The sequence below is a fragment of the Cyprinodon variegatus genome, unplaced genomic scaffold (assembly GCF_000732505.1).
Source record: "Cyprinodon variegatus isolate N-32 unplaced genomic scaffold, C_variegatus-1.0 Scaffold22, whole genome shotgun sequence".
NCBI classification, from domain to species: Eukaryota; Metazoa; Chordata; class Actinopteri; order Cyprinodontiformes; family Cyprinodontidae; genus Cyprinodon; species Cyprinodon variegatus.
Window position 1 is genome coordinate 829,322 of NW_015150475.1, and position 25,193 is coordinate 854,514.

The 25,193-nt window shown below is 36.9% G+C and overlaps 1 protein-coding gene across 1 annotated transcript; it reads right to left on the bottom strand.

Annotated features, from left to right (window-relative positions):
* Positions 1 to 361: 361 nt before the first annotated feature.
* On the bottom strand, positions 362 to 23,004 carry cd151 (CD151 molecule (Raph blood group)). Its single transcript, XM_015391812.1, has 8 exons — positions 22,829 to 23,004; positions 18,497 to 18,581; positions 14,764 to 14,955; positions 6,579 to 6,653; positions 2,307 to 2,414; positions 1,044 to 1,202; positions 768 to 854; positions 362 to 690 (listed from the first exon to the last, which is right to left on the bottom strand). The coding sequence occupies exons 2-8, from the start codon at positions 18,578 to 18,580 to the stop codon at positions 631 to 633; spliced, it is 765 nt and encodes a 254-aa protein (XP_015247298.1). The 5' UTR covers position 18,581; positions 22,829 to 23,004; the 3' UTR covers positions 362 to 630.
* Positions 23,005 to 25,193: the final 2,189 nt, after the last annotated feature.

Consider the following 25,193-nt stretch of genomic DNA (forward strand, 5'->3'; position numbering starts at 1 on the left):
GCTTTTTCTAACAGGCAACATAATGCTCATATAGTTCATACTATTTCATTAAAATGAGCTTTGGCACATTAGAGTTAGTATTTGAGCTCTGAGTGGGTCACTAACTGATCCAGAAATTATTAAAACATGTTTTTACTATAAAATACCTCGACCAGTAAGAGACAAAGAGTGAAACCCTGAAGAAAAATGATTTGCAAAGAATAATCAATATCTTAAAGGCCACTGAAATGTATAATTTTCTAGTTATTATCGGCACAATTTCCTGTTGAGTTTAGAGATTTACACTAATCCAAGCCCTTGATGCTGGTAGAGAAAAGCTGTTACGTTTAGGATTAACACTTTCCACAAAGTGTCGGTTTTAATCTACAGATATTTACGCCACTCTGCCATGGACAAACCGTCCTGTGTGTATTAAAAGTAGATTATGGGAATCAGTGTGGCAGAAAACAGAAAATCATCATTTGGCCATTTCCAACTAATTTAAACCACCTGTGATAAAATTCCCCTTGGTTCCTTTCAAAAACTCTTTCTCTCCATGCTGGGATCTTCAAGATGAGGCTGAGATTGCAATCTGAGTGCCTAATTGTATAAAAAAAAAGGTTTGTTTTTTTTCCCAACCATTTGAGATTCTCAGTAGTACGACTCTGTAAGGCTTCGGTATAGGCAGCAAGTAAACACCATTCCAATGAGCTGTGGATCGGAAGAAAGATAAGATAAGATATTATGTTTACTTAATACCTCCTTATGCTGAGGAGTTACGTGCTCACCTGTACACAAGCAATCCCAACACCCACAGCTCCAATAATCTGTAGATGGTCCAGAATGAATCTCTCCAGTTTGCTGATGCAACCACCCTAAATGAAGAAACAAACAGTGGATTCAGGTTGCATCAGTTGATGTAGGAGTGTAGCTCAAGCTTCACTTCAAAAACAAACACATATATATAAATATATATATAAGTTCTGCAGCACTCACTGCCTGTACTTAAGTGCACAACATAAAACAGATGACCTGCTCTTCAGAAGGCAACATGTTCTTCTCACCTCCGCCTTGTAGATGTTGGAGGGGTGATCCCTTGTCCCGCAAAATGGAATTTGAGTTTTACAGCAGCTGTCAGGAACCTTCCGGCCCTCAGAGGCTGAGCTGCGGATCCATCCGTTCTCCTCCCAGTCAGTTGAGTTGTGGCTCCCGCAGCACTTGAACTGATGAAGAGAACGGAGAAGAAACGAGGTTTGAACTTTGGATTTGAGAAATCTGAACCAGAAATATCATATAAAGACAATGAACATTTTATTTTAAAAATGGACAATTCTTACAGAGCTCATAAAGCTATCTAGAAATGCAAGCTTTATAGAAGATCTGCCTTCAGATTGAACAGGAAACATGTTGACCCAGTGGCTTAAATCACATGAAGCATACATGCTAAACTTTAAACACTACATCCTCATGGAAAGACATGACGATGGCAGCAATAATATAAGGGAACCTTTTTTCAGCAGGGACTTAACAAACCTGGCAGAGGTTTAACTCCCAGCAGGAGAACCACTGAAAATATCCAGCCTGAACTATGATAGAAATTCAGCATATTTATGTGTAAATGGAAACTTTGGACCTAATACTTTAGGACTCTCTACATCTAATCTTACTAAGGGTCTATAGATGTGCAAAGCTGGTAGAGACAAAAGCTGGTTACAAGACGTAATGACAAGAGGAGGCAGAGAATTAAAGCATGCCAACCTTCATAAATCACATATCCAATAACCTGTTTTTCCTCTCAGATATGCATCACAAAACAATACTTCTGAAAGGCAATGGGGAATACTTGGGTCCAAAAGTTACAAGAATGCAGAATATGAGAGACCAAATGTAAAACACCAATTATCACCAAGGATAAAAGATTAGTTGTTTTGTATTTTAGAGATTGAGAGCTCAAATAATCCAAACAATAATGAAGGGCTTGATAAAAATCCAGCGAGTTATAAACTGATTCTCATCTGCGTCGTACATTTATTTAGAGGTAAGGGAAGGAAACCTGCAGATATTGGGGAAAAGACATTCTGCATAAAATGAAGAGATAGTGAGGAAAATAGTAATTTGTTTAGTCCAATTCTACCATCAATATATCTACAGTAGTAGGCTGAAATGATACGTATACTAGATATGGCTCAATCAAAAACTATGTGCAAATTTAGGTTATAAATACAATTACTAGATCCGAAGAAATAAATGCACTGAGTTTGACAGATTTTTAAGTGTTAAAGAAACAATCTTTGTTAGACCATCAATTTGTCCATCCGTCTACTTACCTCTTCCTGCAGCTTGTCCACAGCTTGAGTGATGTGCTCATTGTCCTTGCCCAGTCTGTACTTGTTGGTCATAGTGGCCTTCAGGTTCTGCTTTAGCTCATCATTTAGCTGTTCACACAGACACACACATAGAAATGTTGTAGCAACCACTACGATCAAAGCAATAACATAAGTGATGAATTAGCAGCAACCACAAAGTTTTCTAAATATAGCACCTCAGGACGATGGGGATAAAGCCCTCTATTGTGCCATACATGCCATGGATGGCAGCGGCGCAGACGGTAAAGCCGGGATAAAGGAGAGTAAAGTCTGTATTTTTCTCCGTGCTTTAAGCAGTGGCAGAAAAATGCTCACTGGAGGAGCAGGAGGTCTGTGGGGCTCAGTTTCTATGGCAACAAGCCAGCTGGGGAACTACTGGAAATCAAAGCATGAAGGGGATATCAAGGGAATGAATGATGAAAAGATGAATGGAAGACATGGAGAGATACAAGACAGAGAGCTAAAGACAAAGATAGGAGGGAATGGAGGACATGATGAGGAGGAGAAACGAAGGTGTTAAGGTCTCCAAGGTTACCTGTTGACAGTTTAGGAAACAGAGAAAAGATGTGACCCTTCAATCAACACACAGTTACTGCAGCAAAGCAAATGTTGCTCCACTAAACTATGAAACTTAGAAATGTTTTCTATAGATTAATTAAGCAGTTTGCCTCATTATGAGAGAATGTTAACATTGGTATTTGGAAAACAGTTCAGCTTTACTGCTTTCATTGGATTTAAGAGAGATGGTAGCAACCAGATGCAGCTGATTCTTCATAGAAGCAGGTTTCATAGCCAGCTGTTGCACTAAACATTCAGCTTTTTATCAGTGAGACAGAAAAACATTAGGAATGTTCCCTAAATAAGTAAACAGTTAACAACACAGAACAAAACAGTCAAAAACATATCATAATACTATAATTATATCTCTGATGAGTTATTCCATAAAGACCTAAGCTTCAATAAATCCATATTTCCTCACTTTCCTCCCAGCCCTCTGTGACCTTCAGTATGTCGCTCAGCATCATCTGTGCTTGGCCTGATGATCTACTGCAGTGAGACTCTTTCCAACAGACTGAATCTCTCAACGGAAAACAAAAAACCCTTGAAATGCAAAAACTAATAAATCTGCACATCTAAAAGTTCTTCACACACTGATGCTGCAATAATGTGATGTTTGTTGCCTTCATTTCTGCCCATCAAGGTTAAAAAAGGAGCAGTCACAGGTGTACAAAAATATGAAGTCTTCTGTCTAGAGGACACCCAGCATGTTAAGATTTTAGACTATATTAACAATATTCAAAGCCTTAAACACCAAATCCACTCAGCAAAAGAGAAGTTTTAAAGCATCCACCAGTGTCGATGTTTTCTTAAAGAAAAAAAATCTGTCTTTCCCAGATTTAATTAATTTTGGCTTCTGAAAGTAAGAGAGTCACCAAACAGAGATCAAGTCTTTTAAAGTTCAAATACAGAGCACATAATTATAGTTTTTAATTTAATAGTGTGTACAAAATTAAATACATTCAAGTGAAAAAAGGTCCAGCATTTTGTTGTTGACAGCATAAAATAATTCACTAAGATAGCAGACAACCCAAAATTCCTCATTCTGTCACGTGACCCACTGAGGGATGCCGTGATGTCAGTTTCGTCATTTTACATACCGATTCAATATTTATTCACCTTTGTGAAGGAGTTTTTAGCCTTTAACGAGGACAAATACGAAGCAATCAGAGTCTTAGTTGTTTTATTAATGCTCGCTGGTTTAATCACTGCTGCTAAATGTTCTTTGATCTTATGCAGAGCCGGTGGAAGTTCATTATCTTTCAGAGCATTTTCCATATGGTTCTGTGTTTACTTAGTTTAAATCAGAGTGTAACCTTTTGTTTGAAGAGGGAATCATGGGATTCGGACTGGTTCTTTGGTGGGTGGGTTCGGTTTTGTTAGCAGCGTGCTGCTGCGGCCATGGCGTGAAGGCTGGCGGTCAGTGTTGGAGCCCTTCATGCTGGCGCTAGTGCGGTGCGTAGCTGCTGTGCCTGGACAGGGAAGGCAGTCCCTCAACAATCCGATCGCAGCGAGCGGTCGAAGCACCGGGTCATTTCTGCTGTCCGGATGGGAAACATTGCTCTTCAGATGTGGTTTTTATTTGGTTCGGCTCATGGCTTTGGGCCGGTGGGGTTCGAGCTCTGGGTCTCCGCCTGCGGTAACTGACTGTTATCCATCGCAGTTCTTGTTGTTCTGGAGCCTGGACCATAATGATATGGAAAGCCGTCTGGAGCTGCCGCTCTAATAAACTGTGCAACTAGCTAGGGTTCTTTGTTTTATGAAATAAAAAAATTCATAAAAAAAATAAACAATGCTTTGAATCGCCTTTACTGCCATCAGGAACTTTATTAAACCAGAGAAAACAAACCATTGCAACTTTGGTATATTGAATCCAACCAATGCTGTGGGAGCAAGATGGATGATAAAATAATCTGCCGTGAAATAATCCGAACATAGTGTGCTGTATCGGCTTGGACGCCACAGATTGTCCAGTTGCCAGCTGTTTGTCTAATCTATTTCCTTTCCAGATTGAAATTTGACGCAAAACTGGGTTGTTTGGATAATTAAAAATGTACACCCGCCGGAGGATGTTTGATTACACTCATAGCTGGGGATCGCTAGAGGCGCCCAGCATACTGTAAAATTCTCTCGATTTGTTTTACTTGGAGCATTTTTAGCGTGATTTAGACCCGCTAAATAGAGAAAGGAAAGAATAATCCACCATCAAACACGATAAAACTGCTCTCGACGCACTCCCTTCTATTCAACCTTTAAACAGATGAAAACAAAGATAACATGTCTCCAGCACTCCAAGTTTATAGCAATCAAACGTTATTCTGACTGGAATGCATGTCAATGGAGGAGTGATGATAAGTGCTTGTTTTTTAAGACCAGAGGCCCTTTAAATTATAAACACTAATTTAATGTAATGGCACCTCTCTGACAGGTGGCTAAAACTGAGCAATGATTCAAAACCTCCTGCTGTATATCCATGAACAGCTGAAGTCATTGTTTTTATTCTAAATACCATAATGTCTAACAGCGGTAACAAAAAATAACATAGCTTCTATTCTAGCAATATAATTACTCTGAAAGACATTTAAGAAACCTGTAGAAATAACAGGTATTCGTTTTCATTGTAACCCATTTTAATAAAACCAAGGTAAAATGATAATAATAAAAACATTCAAATATGCAGAGGGGCAAAATAATAATAAACACCTAAAACAGGGGAACTTCAATAGGTTATTTTCTTGAGTCAGAAATGAAATAACTTAAATTGGGCCGTCATGAAAAGCTGGTAGCGAACTACATGAGAGAAATTAGCCCCTAAAACCTTGAATATATTAAGCTTAGGTCAGACAAAGCTGGTACCTCTGTAGGCTTGTGATAAATTGGATATTTTCAATAACTAAAGTAGCTCCACTTATTGCAGTACACTTCTAGAGGCGTATGCTGCTGTGCTACAAGAAACCAGACAGCAGCTTCAGAGGTAGACTAACATCAGATCAATTCCTCCTGTTAACAGAAAGGTGGATGTCAGTTTAGGGTTTTAGATTTTAAATCAGTAAAGCATGAGATGAACCTAATTTTGATTCATTCAGCTGTGGAAGAATGAGGCTTATACCAGTTGCAGATACAAGTGAGAAAAGTTCTCAAAAAAGGGTTTCACAAAGCTATGACAGGGCATTCAGCCTTGATGCGAGCACAACTGGAGGCGCTTTTCATTTCGTTTGGATTAAATGTACCGACAGTAATATGGGAAGTCAGATATTTGTATTTTTAATGGGCTGTCCCGTGTTTCCTTCCAGCAATCTCATTTATCATGCTGGTTTTGTTGCGGCTAGGATTACAGCACAGCACATGCCATGTGGGAGCAGAAACAGTTGTCTACGTTCTGTTACAAGGCTTCTGATTTCGTGCTTGGATTAGGAGGCACGAAACCCTGCCAGCACGCTCTTTTGATTTTATACCATCACACACCGTTTGTAACACACATTAAAGTCATCACAAAACAGATGGAAGAAGAATAAAATTAATAATAATGATAAAATTTATGAAAACCCAAAGAAAGTAAAGATTTATGACCTTTAGTGATTTTATTTTACGCTGTGCATCATCTGAATATCTTTTTGCACAATAACATGATTCAAATATAAAAACAGTTGGTATTTTAATGAAAATGTGGCTTACCTGCTGATAGTTGATGTACGCCAAGACACCAGCCACGATCTCCAACAGGAAGATACACAGAAGCAGAACAAAGTACTGAGGACACAGAACAAGCAGAGAAGGAACATACAGTCATTGGACAGTTATCAGATGAACAGACAATTTATTTAGAAATTAAATATGATAGTGGCTGAGTCTAACCCTGTTTCCTTTTATTTATCTCAGTTTTCTGTTACAGAACCGTTATGGTATTCCTGCTTAAGCTGCAGCCCTGCTCCAACAACTAGTAAAACTGTAGTAACAGAAAAGCAGGCAGCCCTCTTATTCTAAAGTTAGAAATACCACTGTTAGATATCATGGTTTTATGAAAAAAGCGTCCCAAATCTATATTCCTATTGAGTAACACTATTATAATATTATTATTTCTGTAAAACGGATGTAGAAGTAAAATAAAACAAACTTAGGAAACAGCATCTTAACCCTGTACATTCAACTGACTGCAGGCAAAAAATCCTCATGAAAGATTATCAAATCTAAAGTAAATTATAAAAACAATCAATTCTTTTTCTTTTTTTAACAATTTGAATTTTCAGCACTTTACCAGAAAAAGATTATAGAGCTTTAAGCAATAAATTTATCAAGGTTATAATCTCTGCTTATTGAGAAAGGTTTGCTCTTCAGCATTTATCTTTTTCATTTTCCCGTTTCACAAACTTGCTTAAAAAAGTGAGGCTCTCATTTCTGGCAAGAAGAAAAAGCAGACCGTCCTTCTTCAGAATGGTAGAAACGAAGCGATACCATCTGACTGAAAGCTTGGCCTAGATTCCTCTTTGTTTGCCTCGATCACAGAGAGAAATTCAGCCTCATGAGGTGGACTTACTCTTTAATGGCTCAGCCAGATTAAATCTTTGAACACTTCTTAGACTGAATGTTAAGACAGTCCAGTAAGAAATAAATATTCAATGTAATAATTTATTCTGAAAGGAAAAGTATCATGAATAGTAAATTGGGGACACCTGCAGAAAAATTAGGTGTTTAAGACAGGATGTGAGATTTAATCACTATTTTTAAGTTTTTTTTTTATTTCTACCATATTTTCATCTTTTGTTTTAGTTTTTCAAATCAATACCTTTATAATAAAACAAAGTATAAATCTGGTTACTCATTATTTTTCAGATTTGAAATACAAAGCATTCTTTATTTGTTTTAGTTAATATGATTAAGTGCAATCACACAGCAAAGTTATTTATATCTGACAATTCACTAGTCCGTTTTTCTTAAAGTAAATAAAATATGTGCAAGATGTGAGAATGAACTTGTTGTCACCTGTAGAGACTCAATGGTAACAAAGAGAATTAAAAGAGAATTAACTGAGCCACCCTTCTCTCAATACATCCGGCCACAAAGTAACTCATAGTAAAAATCCATTTGAAGGTTTTTTTTTCCTGTGGTGCTGCACCAAGTAAAGGCTGTATGGTGGAACAACACATTTTCTTTGCAGACAGCTAATATTTTATTGTTAATTTACTTATATATAGGACATATATCATAAAAAAAACTAATTTGAGCCTTCAACTATTTTAAAATGCTATTCCTTCTTAAGATTATGCACAAAGACATTTCAGTTGATCAAGAATATCAAGAAATCCTCCTCAGTTCTGCTGTCTGAGCAGAAACAAACTGTGGCTATGAAACAACTTGTTTTTTTAAGTAATTTTTTTTATTGCTCTTCAATAACTTTTTGATGATATTCTTTAAGAGTTAAAGAGTTTAAGCATGCAGTATCTGCTTAGTTGAATCATTTCAGATGAAATATTATTGTGGTATAATAGGCTTCCTTTTAGTCTTAAAAATGCATCACTGTTTTGTTATAATGCTGCCACCTCTGGCCAAAAACAGAACTGCAGCATTCTTCTGCTGTTTTTTTTTTGTACTTTTTTCACCTCACATGGAGTTGCCATTGGTGTCTTAGTTAAGCTGGATACAAGTCACTTCTGAGTATCCACAATCTATCTTCAATATAACGCTTCGATTACTTGCTAGGTTGCTATCGGCAGAACAGCAAACCAGAAGTAAATTCAGGAAAATAGGCTACACAGAGAAAACTATGTTGACTATTAATACTGATCAATATAAAACAAATAGCAGAAAGCAACTCATAAATAAAACATTACATATTAAGATACTGTAGCAGGTTAAAATGTTTAATGGTTTTGGCATTGAGCTTCTTTTTAATTACGACACAAAAGATGCACAGAGAGCAGAAACAAACAGAAACCATGATAAGCTCCATCTTTAGCTCCACCACCCAGGGCTTCTGGAAGTCATTTGGAACAGGGGGTGCTATTAAAAAGGATTTTATTTATTTTTTTTTTTTAGACAAAAGAATTATGAGACTTTAGGCCCATTTAAAATAAAAATAAGTAAATGGATTGAGATCTACTACTTTATTTTCATATACACTTAAATGCACGCTACCAGGGTCTGTAACACAGACATAATCAGTTCTCAGGTGAATATACGTGCTATTAATTAAACTTCACCATAACACTATAACAACCCTTGATTTGGTCAGCTCCCGTCAACCTCAGTCACTCTGTTTATGTCACATGTGACTTTTTTAACTCTAAAATCCATTTACACAAACCATAAGGCCTTAAAGCTGCAGTCTGTTACATTGAGAAGAGAGCAGACTTCGACTGAAAATTTGAAGAAAAACAGGTTTCACGCCACTCCCCCACCCTCTCTGCTTCACTCATGTCCCACCTCCAAGCTCCACCCCTCTCACAGCATCTGCGCGGCTACCGCATGCGACCAGAAGCGTCCAAGCAGCGTACGCGGCATGGAGTGTGAACCGGTAAGAGCGATAACACTCACCTCCAAGCAGCTAGATATAAGATGCTGGTTATACCGAAGTTACAAAGCGGCAGGTTCAGCGGTGAGAGGGAGGGGGCGGGATTCAGCGTGTGTGAGCTGTGATTGACACTCCATCAGACGCTCCTCTGGCTGTGATTGGTTGTTTTGTCTCGTCCCGAAATATTCTTTCCAGATTGCAATACAGGCAGTAGGCGGGACCAATTGAAGCAGTTTTTTTCACAGGTTACATATCACATGTACTGCTGTCTGAGCATAGGGACAGTTTTAGCCAATATGACAAAAAAGTGATTTTTAAAAACTTACAGACTTCAGCTTTAATTATATTATTCTACTACGTAAACGTGACTGAACAGTTCTCCACACCCATTACACAAAGAACAAAAGATCAAAATAGATCAAAGATCAAAATAACACTCTCTAAAGTACTATAGCTATCTTAAACTGCATGGATAGATATGAAAGTGCTCGGCGGCACCATGCTCTTACTTTGAACTAGTTAAAAGCACTTGATGTGTCCTGGTTACACGCTAGCTTAGGCTGCAGGTGCTTGGGCTGCCGGTGCAACTACTATCAGAGGCGGGCGGACAGTGTCCTCACTCTGGCTGCTCTCTGTTGTCGTGTCTCTAAAGTTCTTCTTCACTGGAGGTGGTTTTCCAAAAAAATCCAAAATGCGTTTCTGTGCCATATTTCTTCCTCATTTCTGTCATTAGACTATGTACATTTACTAGTCTGCTGCCACGAGCGGGATACCGCTGCAACCACTCGCTTGCTTGACGTTGCCATGACAATGTAACTTCCATCAGGGTTTATACAGGAATGTAGAAACTCTAATTTAATGCCTTTTAATGCTCTTTTAATGCTAATAGAAAAAAACTTTAATGCCAAAAATCCTTCATCTTTCCTGTCGACAGGCTGCAGCCATGTCCCAAATTCCTCTTTTTCCAGCCACTTTTGTTGAAATTTGCATTTTCCCATTCTCTAGCTTTTTCTCTGCCTCGAGCTTCTTTTTCCAAACATAAGGCTTTACGGTCAACCGGAAGCAGTTCCCCGCAAATATATCGCAATATGTCTGACGAAATTGTTTTTATAAACTCTTTTTTTTTTTTAATAAAGCATTTTAAATGCCACAATAATCACATTTAATTAATTTCATTGCCAATTAAGGCCTTAATTTGAAAAAATAATAATTTTATGACTTTTAATGATTTTTAATGACCCGTGGAGAACCCTGTCCATGGACTTGTGTTGATTAGGCCTCAAAATAATTAAATTAAAATCCAAATACATGTAATAGTAAAATAAAAAAGGTAAAATACTTTGCACAAATTTATAAATTGTGCAAATTATTTTTAATTTTTCAAAAATCTCCTTCTCGCCACTAGGGGTTGCTTAAGCACCCCAGTCACCCCATTTCCTGCGGCCATCACTCCACCTTTGCAACTTCAGTACTTCTCTGTGATTCATGACGTTCATCACCGCTCAGTAACGTGCATTAAGAAGCACAGGTACAAACAGAATGCGTCCAGATTCCAAACCAACACTGTTTTTGCTGACAGTCTGTAACGTCCTATTGGGTTTCTTAGACCAAGTGTTTTCTAACTCACAAATTTATTTGAATACCATTCTCAGAGACGAACCCTACCCCACAGCTTTTTATCTAGTTCTTATTAAAGGTTGAAATATCCTTTGAAGCCCCTGACTGACTCAGTAAACACTTTCATTTGTAGTTCATGACCGGTGAACATATTAGTCATGAAAGCCCCATCAGGTTTCTGAACAGCCGCTCCGAATAAAATGAAGTCCAAAGAAGCAATCTCTTTAGCCTGTCTGCAGTTCTGCCAGCCTACTGCTCTAGATAAAAAAAAAAAATCAATGGGAAGCAGGGGAGACAACACGTGCATTTAGATAAGAAAAAATAGTTAAAGGAAAACATGAATGTTGAGAAGCAGATTGTGAAACCAAAATACTGACACCTCAGCATGTGTGTTTATTTATGTGTCTAATAAAATTCACCTTGCTCTTCACTAGGATTGGGCTTTGTTTGAGTTTGAATGATTCCAGTTCTGATCCTGATTCCTTGTTTTGATTCCAGTTTTTATCCCGTTTTGATTATTTTAAGGGAAATAATCATAAAAGTTTACATGATATGAAATAACTGGAAAACCGGACTTAAGTCTGGATGAAATAGCCTGAAATTCTCAATGAAATTTAGTTCCCTGAAAATCTAACCATGTGAATGTTATAAATTATCTAATTTTTATGAGATCATATCCAGGCCTTTAAGTGGCTAAAGAAAGAAGTGGCGGTAAAATCCTTAAATTGAGCTGGTCATCACACAGAAAGGTAAAGAGAGTTGTAGCTAGCAAGCAGATAAATGCTTGCAAGTAGAAGTAAGCATTTTTTTACGTAAAGATTACAGTAAAGTCCTGCATCAATGGACTCTGGGCAAGCATGCCTTTAAAACCTGAAAACCTGGGGTGCAACATATACAAGCTCTGTTCATGCAAAGAAAAATCAAAATAAAATCACAATTAATTTTGGTTAAAATTAATCGCAAATCATTTTTTGGTTTAAATCAATCAGGCCTAATGCCAACACTTCAGATACAGCATGATCAATGATAGACTAAGTTAAAGCTTGAAAGAATGGAATAGACCAACCTAACCTAACTCAGCTAATCTTCCTGTTATCTGCTAAAAGTGCTTTTCTCTTTCACTGCACCCAAAGCAGGATAACCTAGATATTAAAAAAAGAAGTTAAACTGCATGCTGTCATTTTCTACAGCAGGATTCACCCACAGAAAGAACTGATCTCCATTAAACTGTGTTGTTATCCTCTCCCTATTGTTTCTTTTCCAGTATAAATACAAATGAGGTGTGCATTTACAAAAATTCACCACACCTCCTTTGCTCATTGCTCTTTAGATTTTTGCTCCTTCTGACCTCCTTCATACTTTGTGTATTGTAAGCATTATCCATATCCTTCCCAAAAGTCTTTTGCTTTAAGAAAAGGCAACAGCAGCTGGTTTATTTAAGTCTTAAAGCAGTAATATACTGCAGTGAAACTGTGGAGTGAAAAGACATCAGAACTTGTGACCTTCAGGTTACACAACAAAGGTGCCAATCAGAGTGTGCATGTGTGTGGGTCTGTGTACTATAATAAAGAAACAGGTAAGAACGCCCGACATACCCACACAACACACTTATCTCCCCACTCTCCCCCTCCTTTCTGTCCTTATGTTCAACTTCTATTAACAATCCAGATAGCATCTCTCCTTGCTGGCAAGTGCATTCTCTCACAGTGATTCATTGATGTAATCGCAACTCTTTGGGATGCATCAAGCATTTTAAATCACAACATAAAAGAAGAGGTCACATGGTAAATAATTGTTGAGATAGAAATTAAATAGATTAATCAGGATTTTCTATTGTTAGTATACAGATGGATATATTGTCACAAAAACCTGATTATTTCGATTTAAGGGCGTGTTTAGCAAAAACAAATGTATTATAATAGCCAGGGGAAAAAAGGATAAAAGTTACTGTAAGGAGGGAAAAATGAACACATAACCTCAAATCACCAGTAATTCACTCCTAATTTAAATAAATGGAGAGTATTTATACCGGTATGAGATAGTAATCCATACGCATACCCATAACAGGGCATACAACAATCAGCAATCACGCCCTTTGCTGGACGGAGATATCACAAACCGAGCAGATCATTTAGTAATCAGCAATCCCAAATCATAATTTGCAGGATGTTTATTGGAAATACAGAGAGACCTAATCTAAGGGTTATGTTTTTGGATTGCAGGGAGAAAGCAGTTTATGCATATTTCTCACAAAATGCAAACTACATTTAGAGAGAGCATAGGAACCTCTTACTGCAGGGCCACAGGGTTAACCTCACTGTCTGCAACCGTCTGAATGAAATCACTACTGTGACTACTAAATGTCTGTATAAGAAAACTGTTTTGTGAGGTTTTTCACAGGTTTCTCGCTGGGTAACATAATGTTTAGATACTGTTGTTGTAAGCTTAGATCTGATAATGTTACAGCACAATGGTATCCCTACCTCGACACTTCTTCATTTACTTTTTTTGGATGCCTAAAGCAAGTATAGTTTTACATCATGTGGCAATGTTCAGCCAATCATGTAACGTGACGTCACTGGCATGCACCAACTTCATGGTACCTAGACCGGTACCATGAAGTTGGATTTATTCTTAGCGAGGCTAGTCACCATGGTAACATACTCTGAATAGCAAACCCGCTTCAGGTCAGGCTAGCTTTCAGGATTGATCTGGATCTTAGAAAACGGTTCACCCAGCAGCCAATCAGCTGTTCGGGAAATAATGACACGCCATTTGAGCGAAGCACTGATTCAATTCAGAGGGAGAAAGACCTTAAAACAACATCACAACAACAAAATATGTTCTTGAGAAATTGAAGTGTTAACTTTATTAATTTATTTTTCCTCTTTTTGACATACCAACCTTTTTAATTTCTTATGTCTAATTTCCTCTCTCTCAAGACATAAAGGTATTTCTGCACATTTAGAGATGCATTGGTCCTCCAATGCATCTGTTTACCATTTTAAAAGCAGAGCAGATTTTTAACAATTGTCCTGCTGAGTTCTGACTCAGCACAGAAAGCAGGATGATTTCACTCAGACTGATCACTTCTTGTATTAATATGATGCAAGGAGTAGTGGCATCAGCTCCCAGCTTTATTGTAGCCCAATTATAATTGAGTTAAAAAGTCCAACTAACCAGATAAAATAATGTTTTTGTCTTTTATTTTGATCTGCTCCCAAGTCCTCTTCACTCTGGAGGGGCACGTGATGAATATGCAGTACAGTGATTGGGATGAAGGGTGTGTTAAATGTTACTGATGTCTAACCTGCGCATTCAGCCGCCATGTTTGACCTTTCAATCCTCACAGGAGAAATGCTGTACTCTTCCTTCTAAATCCCATTATGATTCTGATTGGTCTGCTACCTTGAACCCACCCCTTTACACATGCATGTTCACAGATTTGTGATCAGTTCAACTGGATAGAGTTACCGAGTTGATAACCAGCTTCGTGGTACTGCTGAACCTGATTGCCGTTGGTGTGGATTGTTTAAACTGGAAAGGCTGAGAGTAAATCCGCTACGTTGAACTCTTATCGTGATACAGGCCTTAGCTCACATGCTCTTCTGTTTTGTTTTTTTGTTGATGCTGTGCACCAGAATTGTCTATTCTTTTTCACACATTGTAATGGCTTCACAGCACTGAAGTTGCAGGCATCTTCCATTATATTTCTACCTTGGTGTGATCTCTTACCACTAACAGCAGCTTCTTCTGCTCCTTGAAAGTGGCGCAGCATCCCAGAACACCTGTTACCATGACGATGGCTCCAGCTAGGACCAGTATGTAGGCAGAGGCAGCGTAGGTCTTGGAAGGGAGAAGGCTTATGTAGTCGCTCTTTTCCACCAGGGTCCAAACACCCACTGCCATCACAACTCCTCCTGCCAGCTGGAAAAGAGGAACGGATGGGATTATGGTTCCTGTCACCTGATGGACCGCAACGGTTTGTGTGATTTGCATATATTGGAATTTATGTATTCAACCACTCTTCTGTAGTCAGGAATATCCCTGACTGAACTCTGATTCCAAATAGGTTTGTCAAACATTTTTTTCCAATATTAATAATTGGAAAGAAAAAAAAACGTTTGAGCATAGCAGAGCATCACATACTTGACTGTTGTCCTCTCTTGCAGCAAGTAACAGGATCAAAACTGTGCATATCTAGTTCAACGTGTGAAACATGACAAGTTCACCAGAAAACTTATCTCCAGGTTTTCTCTTTGAATTGTTATCCATTCTGAGTGGTGTTTCAAATAAAGTTTATTACTATTGTTTGTTATTGTTAGGGGATGAGTTAAATGCAGAGAGCAAATTTCCCCATTGTGGTACAATAAAGGGATTTACATTTACATTCCCAGAAGTTACTCATCTATCAATACTTTTCAGAACTGCATTAAAAAATATATACAAAGTGTATTTAAGCCAGTTTAAAGTACTTTCCAAAGTTTGGTTTTAATTCATTCTGAGGTAAAGTCAGCAATAAAACACAATGCTTTTCATCATAATTTATCCTTTCTGCAGAGAGAAAAGCTCATCTAAATCTTTAGCTGTAGTCCTGTAAATTGCCACAACTCTTACGACCATAAAGGTGGTTTAAAAGATTTGGAGCATATAAGATTTGAAAATAATAATAAATAAGGAAAGTCGTATTAATTCAACTTAAAACGGTTTCATTATATACATGAGAGTTATAATCCCACACAGTAATTTAAAAAAAGATTAGAACAGTAGATTATTCACCCTATAATAGGTGTGTTACATCCACCTGAATTTACTAAAACTAAAACAGAAGTAAAAAGGAGCAAAATGAAAGCAATTCAACTAATCTTTTCCTCTAATGCTTACACACTCTAAAATATTGCAAATAAATGATTTCAGATCCTCAATCATCTGAAGCTTAAACTTTGGCGACACCAAGTGGTAGCAAGTAGAATTTCTTAGGATCTGCTGGGATTGAGGGGAAAATGTGTCTATTCATAAAAATAGGTTAGTAAATCCAAGGTACTGGTAAAAACAAAAAAAACAAAAACGATATGCAGCCAATTTAGATTTCTGTTCAGTGTCGTCATGCACACTAGCAGCGTAAATATAAATGCGGTTCCTGCAAAAAAAATGTTTATTTCTAACAATTTTATTAATTGATTGATTAGGGGTGAAAATTAGCATGAGTGTCGCGATGCGATATGTGTCACAATACTTGGGTCCTGACACGCTGTTATCACTATATTGCAATATCACCATATATTTCGATATTTTTCCTGCTATCAAAATTGAATGCATAGATAAAAAGCAACCTCTGTATATCTTCATCAGATGATAATGATCATTCAGTAATTTTTGTTTCCATGTTGCTTGGGGTTTGAGTCAGTCCATGTCTTCCATTGTGACCGCCTAAACTACAGGTATAGCACTGTGCTGCACAGCAAAAGGTCTCCACAGCACTATCTGCCAGAGTGGCGTTACAAAGGTACCCCATTTTCCCTCAGTTATAGGTAAAAAAAAAACATGGATACTACGAACTAAAAGATATTATATCAGGCAGCCAAAAATCACAATATATTACCAAAACGATTTTTTTCCATACCCCTATGATTGATTGACTGTATTGATCTCACAGTGGAGAAATGTACTCGTTGCATCAGCTTAAATAGTCAAAGGAGAAGAAGAAGGTGTCAAACAAAGAAAAAGGTGGATGAGACATATACACTGACTCACACTTTTCCTGTTAAATCTGTTAAGTCACTTTTTGAATTGAATTTGGTCAAAAAAGGATTCCAGACATCTCTGGTCATGCTACTGCAGCTAATATTTACAGCTCTGTTTCCAGTAGAGAAGCCAACTGATTCATTATCACATATGTGCAGAGCAGAGAGTGTTGATTCACACTTAAAACGAGGCACAAACAGGAAAATGTGTTTCTAATGCTGACTGCCTCATTGGCGAAACAAATGGGATTTTAGATTTACCATCATCACTTTAAATCAGGGGTAGAAAAAAAATCTTGTTTAGAGCCACTAACACTGTATGGTTTTTTTTTTTTTTTTTTTTTTTGGGTTTTTTTTACCACGGTAGATCTGTGCATTATAAATAACCATCATTTTATTTCAATCTAAGGTTTTAAAATGAAATTCATTGGAAATTTTATGCAATTAAATAAAAATAATTTAAAAAAAATTAGCTGTCTGTTTTTTATAATTTCTAGCCAAAGTTCTGAAGAGCCATTGTTCAGTGTCCAGAGAGCCACTTATGGCTGTCGAACTACAGGACGCCTGCTTTACAAAAAGCTATTTCAATGAAATACAAAGCTTATAGAACATTTTCCCACTTGTTAAAGAACCACTTTAACTTTTGACCCAAGTTATAGCCTAATTTGAGATATTTAAATTATTTTCAGGTTAACATATTTCAATACTCTGAGTGGGCTATTCCTCTATGTTATGTAATTTTAGATGGTTGGAGCCATCACTGAATGAGTCATGTGACCCAAAGTGATGCCCTACAGCAATCTGAGCTCCAACTAAACACCACAGCTAACTAAGCTACAGTTGTTGTTGGCCAACAAAACAGAAATGACTGTTAACTGATCAGAGACATTTGGTTCTCTGATGAAGGATTTAATCTAGCAGGGTGAATGTGGCCATGTCTATACATGGACTCTACACCCGTTTAAAGTGGTCTGCTATCAACTTACAAAACATGGGAGACTTTCATTTTTACGACGGTGCAGTGTTGCCAATTGCCTTTAAGTTAGGGTTCTTGCTAGTGCTATTTTAGTGCAGCAGGCGGAAGTTTGTCACGATCGGTTCTTTAACTGACCTATGGGCTCCCGCTCCCAGGGTTCTGCCCGGCCCATTCTAGTGTAACAACTGGTTATGCTGAAAGCCGTTAGAATTATGCTCCAATTAGGCTGCAATGGAAAGTCATTTACCACATTGTTTTTACATATAAATAAGAAACCTTTCTGTTTGAGGACCTCAAGTCAGCGCTCTGGAAACATAGACCATTCATGAGCTTCATACGAAGTTATTCAGATTCATTAGCTGTTGTCTTGTCCGACGGATAGAGTAACCTTTGTAGGCAGGGGTTGAGGGTTCAGGTTGAGAAGGATTCCCAATCAGCTGGTCCGTGTTTTGTTTTTCTACCCAATAAAAAACAGCATTGTTACCATACTGGTAGATAGACGCAAACCCCCTGAAAAGCCGGAACGTCATGGGAGATGCAGGATTCTTTTGGTCTTTGTTCTGTTTTTTGTAAATTTCGAAGGCAAAGTTTAATTCTGTTACACAGTAAAATAATCGGTTCGTCTTCAATAATTACACTTCAAAGGTGACAGTTTTGTAGTTTAAACCTGGCCTTTTACTGCTATTATTAGTTCAGGGTGGGTTGGGAACTACTGGCTTGGGCTCTGTGTACCCAAATGAAAACTTACCCAAAAAAGAAAGTTGAAAGTAAACAGCAGGTATTTCAGGCAGACAGTCCCACATTTTTCCTGTTTCTCCTCAACGGCCCCCATGCTAGAGAGAAAGAGCAGACAGACAACTGCGATCAACATTAACCTTGAAAGAAATTTGTGATTTGGTTTTTAACAGAATAAAACACTTTTGCCTTAATTTGACAACAGCCTTTACAGTTAATGTGCACTCCTTTAGGTAAACAGTTTGTGACGGTGCTAAATAAAACAGTGGAGTAAAAAGCACTAGTTAGAGGCGTGGGCAGAGAAAGTTAACTGAGTTATTACATCTGAATGTAGACAGGACTGTGACTAAGAGGTGAGTAAGAGCTAAAGGTTGGCGCAGGCTGGAAGAAATGAACAATCAGCTCCTTCTCAGCCATCGGCCACCAAGGTTTCCCTGGACAAAAAACAAACTATTCAGTTAGATCTGGGTGTTATGAGTAAAATCAGTTTTGATTTTATTTATTTGAATGGTTTCACTAATCATCAAGTTAAAGATCGAAGATGGTAAAGGGTAACGCCCATGGTATCCGATTCAATGTTAAATGTCACATGAAATTAACAACAACTGAGATATAATTTTGAAACTGTTTAAAAATTTTGAAATTGTTAAAATCGTAAATGTTTTCAGACAGTATTGCAAATGCAGTTCACTCTAACGACTCTAATCTCTTCTCCCACCTATAGAAACACTTAGATAACTGTGAACCCAGGTAGCGCCTTTTGGGCGATGTGCCATTTTTGTCATCTTTACTGACATTTTATGTTTCTATAAATGATTGAAGTTGTTTAATTGCTTAGCGCCACCTTCAGCCTTACATGAATATTTCAAAGCGCTTACATAAATAAATGAATGGAAAGTTTTAAAGCATAACTAACCTGAATGGCTTAGTTTCACACTTTTGCCAAAAGGTGATGAATAATGAAAAACAAAATGTATAATGATGACACCAGCTGCCTTTATGGTAACTCTGCTCTTCACACCCACTTTTTTTTTTCCTTTTCAATCCCACAGTTTTCTTGGATAATTTCCCAGTCAAGCCCAAACTCGCGCTGCCTTTCCATACTTCATCGTCTCATCCCGGCTCCCTCCCCACCCCCACGTTTACAGTGCAGTGTCTCCATGTGTGTCAAGAGTGAGGGAGAGCGGCTGCTCCCTGTCTGCTCTCCATCTGGTACAGTGGGCCCTTTTAGTATGCTCCTGTTAATTAAATTCAAACAAGACATAACTGCCAGCGTTGTCTTTTTGCTTTCCAGTCCACAACACCAAAACGCTGAGTACAGCTATCTGTTTGAAGGCCTGTGAGCGTCATTCCTAAATTAATCTGGATGGCTTTTGGATCTAATTATGTTTTGTTTTTTTTCCTTCACTCAGATAAATGTTAGGCAAGAATTTTCTCTGGTAAATTAAGTCAATGTGTGTCGTCTGTCTGACAGACAGAGCTGTAACAACAGTAGTCATGTCAGCTCTCAGGTATTATTTTAGGTCTTAAAATGCTTAGGACAACCTTGGACAAGCTTTTTTTTTTCACAACAAAACTTGTCCTTTATCAAATTAATTAATCCAATAATAACACAAACTGACCAATCATTTCAACTCTGAGCCATTCTGTAAAACTGAATTTGTTTGTTTTAGGCTATAACAGTAAAATGCCATGGATATATCTAACTCATGATATATGGCTAACCCTTAAATAAATAATATTAAACAAAAAAAAAAAAAAAAAAAAAAAAAAAAATTAAACTAAATGCATAAAAAATGCATTAGCCAGCGTTTTTTGAAGTCCTAGTTAAGAATATCAGTTTTTTTTTGCAAATAATGTTAAGAGTCTGATAAAGCCTAGTTAAAAAGCCAAACAATGATGTCAATTTTGTTGAAATAAGTTGTTAAATGTATCACTGATTTAGCCCAAAGAGGTTTTTGTCATTCTTCGGACATTCTAGCCTTATTTTTTGTCAATAAGGCATACAATGGATGAGGTCAAAATATATATGGATTTTTGACACCATTTAGTGCATGATTAGTTTGCTTTCACATAGATGCACTTAATTTAATCTCTGCCTTTACCTCAATGTCACCAATCACGGATTTGATGTGGGAAAGAGAAATTCAGGGTTTTTGTACTTATTTTTATCTCGCTTTCATAACTCTAAGGTTCCCTAACAGAAAGAACACGTGTAATTCCTACAAATGATCACAATAAGGTGGATTATGATTAATCATAGGGGTGGGTATTGCCAAAGAAGTCACGATTCGATTCGAATCACGATTCACAGGCCACGATGCGATTCTATCATGATGCATCACGATACTTGAATTATTGTGATGCATTGCAATATTTGTGTTCCCACAGTATTTAATTCTGGTGTAGCGGTGTTTGCAAATTGCGTGCATCATATCAACTTCATTTTTACCTTTGGTTTTAAAACCAAAATGCTTCCAAACATTGGATTTGAAATGTGATGGAGCCGGACGAAAGTTTCTCAATCTCCTCCATGTCTTGTTTTTGAATGACTGGGCGCAATATCCCGCAGCTGGAAATGCTTGTGACACAAGGCAGCGTGCGTCAACACATCCGCAACGACATCTACTGGACTGGAAGTTGTATTACACTTTTTTTTGGCTGATGTTCTAAAAACAATCATGCAATTTTATTTATTAATTTTCTTAAACTAATAATCGATACTTGGCGTCAAGAATCGATGCAGTAGATCACGAAAATTAGAATCACGATGCATCATCATGACGATTATTTTGCACAACCCTAATTAATCACGTTTTTTATTTTCTCATTTTACTGCAATTTCTCCAACACTTTTTTTTTCTCAGCCACTAAAAACCAAGCTGAAGGCTAGGTTATGGTCAGTCAAAGTTAACCCAAAAGGTCAAACATATTAACTAACAACTTTACTGCCATTTTATCTGATATCAGTTCTTTGAAATTGAATATTAAAAGCTGAATTTGCTATAATGTTTCAAAATCCAGAACAAGCAACACCCATCTCCAGCAGTCACTGATGACTAATTTAAATGTTTACAGATTCAAAGTTATTTCTAAGTATGGACATGGTTTTATCATCACCTAATCCTAAGCATTGCTGGGAATACACTTTACGATTTTTTTTTTTCTTTTTCGGGCCGATTCTCCAGTCGTGCGAGAATTTAGTGTAGTGTAAAGGGGGGTAATGAGGGGCGATCAGCCTCTCCCCACCTCCTCAACAGGAATCGTAAGGTCGGGAAAAAAATCAAACATGTTTGATTCAGTCGGTTGAAATTCAGTCAGCCGTCGCATCAGAGCAAACATGCATCTTTACATTTCTCTAGCTGTATCAAACATTCTAGGAATGCAACACAACCCCACCCCACTTTTTGCCCACACTGCCAGTCAGCTGGCTAAAACCAGACTGTTTCTATCACACCAAACTAAGAGAAAAAACAATGAAGCTGTTAGGAAGGAGATATGAGAAACACAACAAGTCTAAATTAAACCAACACTGGCTCTCACTCTTACTGAAGTAACACATTTCTGAAGCCTCATACTTGCCCATGCTTTATATGAAGAGCTGTAAAATATGTAACAGTCACAGTAAAGTTAGTTTATGCTCTTACAATTTGTGTTTTACTATATTTTTTTATGTTAATAAATATTAATTGATAAAAAATGCTAAATGGAAGCAGTGCAGTTTAACAATAAGAGGTTATAGCTGAGTTATATGCAGTAATAACGCAATTAAAACTGCCTTAACTACAAATACATGAAACTTTCATGGTTAATAAATAATTGTTTTCTACAATACTCAAACACAATGCATTTAACTTTTCCAAAATACAAATAAAGGACAGGCAGTGCATTCAGGAATGAGTCAACAAGGCCCAGTGCTTAACCCGCTCCATTAGCAACTTTCCTTAATAAACCAGCAGCTAACCTGGAAAACCACTGGATGGAACAGAAAGTTCTAGTCGCTCAATATACTTAAAACCCATGGAGTGTCTACGACAGTAATAATGTAATAGTTATATGTCTCCCATGCTTTAATTTATGACGGTACTCAAAAAAAAAAAGATGTTGGATTTTTTTTTCTCCCTGCGCTGTTAAAACCAATCCCTGTCTGGGAACAAAGCTAACGCTAAAAGCCATTAACTTGTAGAAAAACAAAAAACTCCGTTTTAAGTGAACGAAAATTAATTTAAAAAATCTCCGAAAAAATTAATAAAAAGGGTATTTGTGCTAAGCTGCGAAACGTTTCAGCTGCCAAACCAAGGTCAGAGCTAACGGTGGTCACCGACTACTTCCTGGTTTCACTCACCTGCTGCTTCTTCTGGTTTCTGCTGATACAGAGAGATGGATATAAAGTTATTGGAACTAAATGGTGACGGTTACCATTCTATGTTTAGCTAGCGGAAGACACGACGTGCAAGGGACAAGGCTCATGCATAACAGGAGAGAGAAATCCAAGCTGAGGAAGGCTTCAGGAGGCTCCTCCCCCTTCATGCCACCTGGATTCTTGTTTTTCATGACCTGAGGAGACGTTTACTTTATCATGCTTTACAGTTGAATACAATCCATTAAATAAGAAAAAATGCTGCATGAGAGCGATTAAAAGTACAGAAACGTATTTAAAGGATTCCCACTCATAAAAAAAAACAGAAGTTTATGCTCCTTTACAGACAATTTACTTTAATTGATGTCAGGGCAAATGAAAAAAAAAAAAAAGTGAACTGATTTTTAGATTTTATTTCAGTATAATATGAGAATTTTTCTCAAAATTCTCACTTTAATCTCAGAATTCTGACCTTTTTTCTCAGAATACTGACTTTAATCTCAGAATTCTGACTTTTTTTCTCAGAATACTTACTTTTTTCTCAGAATTCTGACTTTCCCCCATATTAAACTGAAATAACATAAAAAAATCAGTTGGTTTTTTTTCAGTGATGGAGGGTTTTGTTTTGTATTTATGTTCAGATGAATTTAGTTTGGAAATCGGTGTTCATGTTTGGTTGATCTTAACTAGTCTGTATTTGGTTGATTCATTTATTGTTGCTTGTCAAATTGTCTGAAAATTTTATAAATTCTAAAAATCTATAAATTCATTTTTTACACTTTATATAGAAAATGAAGCCCCAACTTAGATTAATTGCTTAAGTTGGTAATAAGGGACTGAATCGAGTTGGACCAACTTAATTTATTAAGTTATAAATTGAAAACTTAAACAAAGTTGGGCAAACATAGTTAGATTGCTTGTTACCAATAGAAGTACATATTTTAAGTCAGAGCTGCATTCTCTTTTTAGGATGTCAGAGCCAGATTCACAGTTTTCCAGTCTACGTTTGTGGTTCTCAGGCTCAGTTCAGCAAAAATTAAGTTGCTGTAACATCTGCAAATGACTAAAATGATACTGTAAAAAGCTAAATGTCTTAAAAACAAAATCAAACTCAATTTTTACCTGTACATCAATAACCCATGGTGTTTTCATGGGGACACAGAGAAGAATGAAATCAGGGCAATATTTTATCATTTTATCATCATCAAATAAATCAAGAGAGCAGCTGAACCAAAGAGCCACAGAATGAAATGACATTTCATTTTTAGTTTAAATGTTATGTTGTTCCTATTAAAAGTTTGCTTTTTGACTTAAAAAATTAAGATTACTTACATTGGCAAAAAAGTGACTGAAAGTACCATGAAAAGCTTAACTTTATCAATATGAAAATGGAACATGCTTCTCAACATAAGATTAATCAGATTCTATTCTTGGAATAATTGCGCAAATACATTTACCAAAATATAAAATATTTCACAATATTTTAAGGTTGTTTGAGGTAATATTCTGTGGAAACAGCCTAGAAATAAAACAAATAGCAGCAGCAAAAATGTCCAAACAACATTTGTCTTTGATATTGATACTGCGGCAAATTAGTACTGCATCTGGATACAGCGTGTCAGTATGGTTACTTTTCAAAGTATCAATGTTTTTGACAAATCTAAGTTTGGGAAATGGTGATCTTTTTGTTATTGTTTTGGTTTTTTTTATTTTATAATTATATCAGAGAAGTATCCAGATCAAGACTTTTAGTAGAATTAAAAATTTTATCTCCAGGCAATTTTTCAAGCAATGGTCACAGTGATTTCCTCTCTAGGAAAAACTAAAACATTTTTTATTTAATGCCTTAAATTTCTTTAGGACTGGAAAAAGCTAACCAAATTTAGATTGCCATACATTTTGTTTAAGACTAAAAAAAGAAACGAGTTTATTTAATCTATTTCGTATTCAGACAGATGCCACAGCCTGGTGCCTGCAATCACATTTCCTAGTTCCTACTAGTTATCCCTGGTTGAAAAATGTTTACCATCTTCAATCAAAACAATCTGCAGGGGTTTTAGTGTCTATGTTATCATACTAGGAGATTTCATAAACAGTTTCAGTGCTGACAACATGCAGCTGTACACATTATCTAACTGCAGTGAAACTTTTAACCTGAATTCTTCTAAATACATACAAGTTCTGCTAGGTTTCACAGATACTGTTGAAAATCTTTCAAATTAACCAAAACAACAATTAAGTGAGCAGACAAAAGTACTTTTATAACAATTAATAAAGAACTAAACCATGTGGAAAAGAAAGCTTTAAAGCTACAGTGTGTAACTTTTAGCGACATCTAGCGGTCAGACTG

Bases quoted from the DNA above. Each gene is read 5' to 3' on its own strand.
- cd151 (XM_015391812.1), bottom strand. From the start codon at position 18,580: ATGGGGGCCGTTGAGGAGAAACAGGAAAAATGTGGGACTGTCTGCCTG. The intron at 1,203-2,306 runs GTAAGTAGACGG...TCTCTTCATCAG, and splicing joins TGGACAAGCTGCAGGAAGAG to TTCAAGTGCTGCGGGAGCCA. The intron at 855-1,043 runs GTGAGAAGAACA...TTCTTCATTTAG, and splicing joins CCAACATCTACAAGGCGGAG to GGTGGTTGCATCAGCAAACT.